The following is a 4,909-nucleotide window of genomic DNA, read 5'->3' as shown; positions in this document are numbered from 1 at the left end:
CGCTGCACAACCACGAGTGAGGCCGGGAGTGCCACGCTAGACAGACGTGCAACGCCTAAAAGCTAGGCGCTGCACCGTAGAATGTGGCGCCTTCGTGTCGGTCACCACTCAAAACGGTCAATTGGGTGCATTTTTTTTAAAGCAGTTCATTTTGTAAAATGTTTTCGTTCATAGGTCAAAATTGTCTAATTTGCCTACCAGAGAAACACGACAACGGCCCGACCTGGCACTAGCAACAACGTGGACATGAGCTATGCGTGAGACAAGGCTCAACGAGCGAGCGCAGCAGCCGCACCATCACGTTTTGCACAAATATTAAAAACAGGTGATCCAAAGACTCTGCTTTTAGATGTGAGATGGTTATTTCATATCTAGATGTAAAATAGCAAATCTGTTACAAATAATGTTTTGATCCAAATTAATTGGCGCTGCTTTTGTATAAATTTAGTTCAATGTTGTATTAAATCTATGCCAATTAATTTGGATTAGAGGGAGTAGCAGCATTATTTTTTAGATACAATATGCATTGGAATATTACAATATCTAGTTCTCAAAAACCATACAAATTTGTATTTCTAGACTAGAGAAAGTGGAAATTTCAGGACACTGTGGGAACATATAATGGTTTTATGGGAGTGCATTAAAGGTTGGTTCTACTTAATTTGAGAAGTTGAAAACTCATCATATCCAGTGGCGTCTTGGTGAAAACTGTAGTACTCTATATGCATCACGGGGTCCAGCTTGAGCTGCTGTACACTTGTATCCTTGCCTTGAGCCATGAATCCATGATGATGCTTGGCAATGTATTTTTGTGAGCCTGCAAGATGAGCATGTGATTTCAGAATTCAGATCCTAGTTGCACATTTCTTTGGAGATCATCGTCGGGAAGTTATTAGATGTATTAGACGTACCCTAGCGGTGGGTGGGGTGGGTCAGTCGTGTGCAGATTGTGCATGGGGCTGCGAGGGCGAGAGCGGGGACTCCTCGCTGCTGCGTGAGTCATCCTGCACCTGGGCCGCAAACTGCAGGTTCCAGAGCACGTCCTCCACTGAGGGCCTCTGCGTTGGCTCCTTGGCCAGGCAGCGGAGGCAGATCTCCATGACGGTCCTCATGGAGTCGTCGGAGCAGGCCTTGCTGACCGCCGGGTCCACCAAGTTGCTCCTCTTGCTGGGTCCTTGTGCTGTCAGCGCCGATTGCAACTTTTTCGATCCACAAACTTTTTCCGATTACAACAAGCCCTACTATATACTCTATATAATATACTCCCTCTCTCCCATAATATAAGACCGTTTTTGATACTACACTAGTATACAAAACGCTCTTATATTTTGGGACGGATGAAGTACTTAGCAACAAGACAAGGAAAGGAAAGGAAACGAACCTGTTCTTTCATCATCTCCACCTCGTATAGGGAACTGATGGGCCTGCCGGAGATAACCTCCAGCAGTATCACACCAAAATCGTACATGTCAATCTTATCACCATTCGGAACCCTGCAAATTCTAGCTAGTTTTCAGCAACACCGGCCCAACTGAAATTGAGATAAATAAGACTAGTCCATGTGTTTAAGTGGCTACCTATCTGGTGGATACTTGCTTCCAGCTCCTCCCTGCATCTCCAAAGCAACAACATAGTTAGTTAATAATTAGTCTTTTTTTTCTTTTTTTGAGAACTAGTACAAGTTAGTTAATTACTCCCTCTGTAAACTAATATAAGAGCGTTTAGATCACTATTTTAGTATTCTAAACACTCTTATATTAGTTTACGGAGGGAGTACTAGTCTAGTGGAGTACCTCTGATTTCATGGTCTCTGAGAGAATGGGGATGTTGTAGCTGCCGATTTTGGGGACCTGATTCTGGTCCATAAGAATGTTGGTGATCTTGAGGTTATTCGCAAACAGGCCTGGTATGATCCCTCCATGCAGGAACTGAATGCCCTTGGCCACACCAATGGCGGTCGATATTCTTTGGCCCCACGACAGCTTCCGGCCTTCCGTTCCTTCTGAAGATGAAGCCCCACTTCCGATTATACATATGACAAAAACACTAGCTAGGTAACAATGGAGGTGAGTGGGATTGAGAAGAAAAAAAGAACTTGCGTGAAATCCTGCCCCTGAGGTTGCCATTGTGCACGTATTCGAAGACGAGGTAGAGGTGCGTAACGGTGGAATCGTCGAGGTTGTACTGGAAGCAGTGCCCCAGCGCGCTCACCAGGTGCCGATGCCTCAGCTTGGATATCATCTCGATGTGGCGGGTGAAGCTCTGGCTCTTGTTCACCTTGAGGGACCTGATTGTCACCGGGGTCCCATTGCTTAGCCGTCCACGGTACATCTGACCATCAACAACAATAATAACCTCCTCATGAGTTGAGCACTACAGTATAAGATAGTAGATGTCTAAAAAACAGAGACCTACCTGGCCATGAGCATCTTGCCCCATGAGGCTAGACACCTGGAAGTTATCGGTGGCCGCCTCCAGCTCCACCAAGGAGAATGATCTGTATGCCGGAATGCCAAGAGCCCCCAGCTTCACCGTCTGAGATATGTAACCTGTTTGTTTGTTTGTTTGTTCAAACACTACAAGTTAGCAGCAGCATTCCTTCCATTTTTGCCTCCCAACCCAACCCAACCCAAAGACCAAAGATTCTTACGCGCGTCGGCCAGCAAATTCGAAGGGTAAGCGCTCGACGCGTGCTCCACCAGTCTCCGTGCAGGCCTCGCCTTGGGCAACCTCGCCTTCCTCACCACAAACACCACCGCCGCGCTCACGACCAATGCTCCCACAAGGACAATGACGGCCACCACACCGGCCTTGGCGCCACTCTTCTTGCGTCCCTGCTCAGGCACGATCCCGACGGCCAATGCCTGGTTCCGGCAGAAAGGCGACGGGTGCTGGGACTGGGAGTCGTCGCCGGTGGAAAGGCAGTTGGCCGAGAAGAGTACCGTCTTCCCGGGGGCCGCCAGCAGGCAGCCGGGGAGGCTCCCCGTCAGGAGGTTCGACGAGAGGTCCACGAACCGGAGGTTCTCGCCGCAGGAGGCGTTGCCCGAGAGCCGCCCGGTGAACCTGTTCCCGGCGATGCTCAGGTACTCCATGGACGGCAGCGACAGCAGCGCCGCCGGGAAAGGCCCCACGAACCTGTTCCCCGACACGTCCAGCCGCTCCAGGAGGTAGCACGAGGCGAGCATGTCGGCGGGGAGGCCGTCGCTGAACTTGTTGCCGGCGAGCACCACGCTGGCCACCTTCCGCCCCAGCCGCGGGAACTTGGGCCCTAGCGCGTTGTTGGCCATGTCAATCACCTGGAGGTTGCTCAGCTCCGGCAGGTTCCCGGAGAGGTTGTTGGACGCCAGCACCAGCGACCTCAGCGACGGCATGTCCTTGAGCGACTCCGGCAGCGTCCCCTGCAGCGTGTTGTTCCGGAGGCTGAGGACCGCCAGCAGCGGCATGTCCTTGAGCCACCCCGGCAGCTTACCTCCCAGCATGTTGTGGTCCGCGACCAGCGTCTGGAGGCTGCCGAGCTGGGACAGCCCCCGCGGGAGCTCGCCGTAGAGGTAATTGGAGCTGACGTTGACGATCTCCAGCTTCTGGAGGCGGGAGATTTTCCCCCCAGGCAGTGGCCCCCAGAGGCCGAGGTTGGTGAGCGTGAGCACCTTGAGGTCCGGCAGCCTGGACAGCGTGGTGAAGAAGGCGTCGATGGAGAAGGTGGTGGGGAGCGGGCGCGCGCCGGGCTCGCCCATGATGTGGAGCTGCGTGACGCTGTCCTCGTAGCACTCGACGAAGGCGGAGGCGGTCTTGTAGTCGCCGCCGTAGCAGAAGTCGGTGTAGTTACGCCAGGTGCCGAGCACCGGCGGGTCGCCCAGGAGCTGCCGGAGCTTGAAGAGGGACCAGGCCTGTGAGGGCTGCAACGGCATGGCTCCCGGCAGCAATGACAGGGACGCCACCGACAGCAAGATGAGCAGAGCATGGTCACCCATTTTTTACAAGATTTCTTTCAGCTTCTTCCTGGATCAAGAAGCTGAGGAACCAAGAATAGTGACTGTGGGATTCTAGCGCAGGAGCAGAAGCGATTAGCAAATGAAGTTGTTGGACACTGGGACTGGGAGGAAAAGTCGAGTTTGAGAGCTCAGAAAAGTTAATGTGAGAGGAGCTTGTACAGTTAATGGAGATAGATACTGGTCACCAGAAAAACATTGTGCAGTCCGCACAGCGATCTGGCCGACTGATGGATAACCAGTGGTCCGTCCTTGACACCGCAAAGCAAGCAAGAACAAGATGCTCTCCCTCAAGAAACATCACCAGATTTGCATTCCTTTATTGAAGAACTGGCAAGAGGAATTAACCACACTATGTCAGCATGAAGAACTGGCAATAGAAATTAACCATATTATTACTATAGCCTAGAGAAAGTGCAAGAGATTAAACGGAACCTCACCTCACCTCACCTTTGAATGATGATAATGAGATGAGTGAAGTGAATGGAACAGCTTGAAAAAGCTTTTTTAGTTTTGGGGGTTTGTGAAGGGAGGGAATCATATGCTTAGTGTCGTCTAGTACTCTACTCTGCTCAGTAGAGTAGAGTAGTATACTCCACTGTGGCAGAGCAGAGGTAGGCGGGGCATCACGGGATGGCACAACCGCGGGGCAAAGGGACAAGACGGATTCTTTGCTCTCAGAATGATTGAGCTGGAGAGAAACGGAGGCTGGCAAAGGGACAAGGGGGTGTGAGCCCGGTGCTGCCTTTTTTTCTCTCTCCCTTTCCACTATCTATCATCAATGCAGCTTCGTCAAAATAAAATCAGCACTTCCCGGCGGGAAAAAGGGCTCGGCAGGCAAATGGTTGCTTTCTTTACTGCTTGTGCCTTTTCTCTGGGATCTCTCTCAATATTTTCATTCGTAAGTTTCTGCTAAAGCA

The 4,909-nt window shown here is 51.2% G+C and overlaps 1 protein-coding gene across 4 annotated transcripts; it reads right to left on the bottom strand.

Annotated features, from left to right (window-relative positions):
* Positions 1 to 495: 495 nt before the first annotated feature.
* On the bottom strand, positions 496 to 4,688 carry LOC123188678 (probable inactive leucine-rich repeat receptor-like protein kinase At3g03770). Of its 4 annotated transcripts, none has more exons than XM_044600886.1 (9): positions 4,430 to 4,688; positions 2,651 to 4,319; positions 2,416 to 2,549; positions 2,100 to 2,331; positions 1,794 to 2,002; positions 1,578 to 1,609; positions 1,382 to 1,502; positions 912 to 1,199; positions 496 to 817 (listed from the first exon to the last, which is right to left on the bottom strand). In XM_044600886.1, the coding sequence occupies exons 2-8, from the start codon at positions 3,969 to 3,971 to the stop codon at positions 933 to 935; spliced, it is 2,316 nt and encodes a 771-aa protein (XP_044456821.1). In that variant the 5' UTR covers positions 3,972 to 4,319; positions 4,430 to 4,688; the 3' UTR covers positions 496 to 817; positions 912 to 932. The 4 variants fall into 4 exon arrangements, with proteins under 4 accessions (XP_044456821.1, XP_044456825.1, XP_044456822.1 ...); XM_044600890.1 differs by having other exon boundaries at positions 1,382 to 1,493; positions 4,430 to 4,687; XM_044600887.1 differs by having other exon boundaries at positions 4,440 to 4,681.
* Between the last annotated feature and the right edge of the window lie 221 nt (positions 4,689 to 4,909).

The sequence above is a fragment of the Triticum aestivum genome, chromosome 2A (genome assembly GCF_018294505.1).
Source record: "Triticum aestivum cultivar Chinese Spring chromosome 2A, IWGSC CS RefSeq v2.1, whole genome shotgun sequence".
NCBI lineage: Eukaryota > Viridiplantae > Streptophyta > Magnoliopsida > Poales > Poaceae > Triticum > Triticum aestivum.
Note: the sequence above shows the minus strand (reverse complement) of the source record. Positions and strands in the feature narration are given on the sequence as shown.

Bases quoted from the DNA above. Each gene is read 5' to 3' on its own strand.
- LOC123188678 (XM_044600886.1), bottom strand. From the start codon at position 3,971: ATGGGTGACCATGCTCTGCTCATCTTGCTGTCGGTGGCGTCCCTGTCA. The intron at 2,003-2,099 runs GCAAGTTCTTTT...CTTCATCTTCAG, and splicing joins CCTCAGGGGCAGGATTTCAC to AAGGAACGGAAGGCCGGAAG. The intron at 1,503-1,577 runs GTAGCCACTTAA...AAAACTAGCTAG, and splicing joins AGCAAGTATCCACCAGATAG to AATTTGCAGGGTTCCGAATG.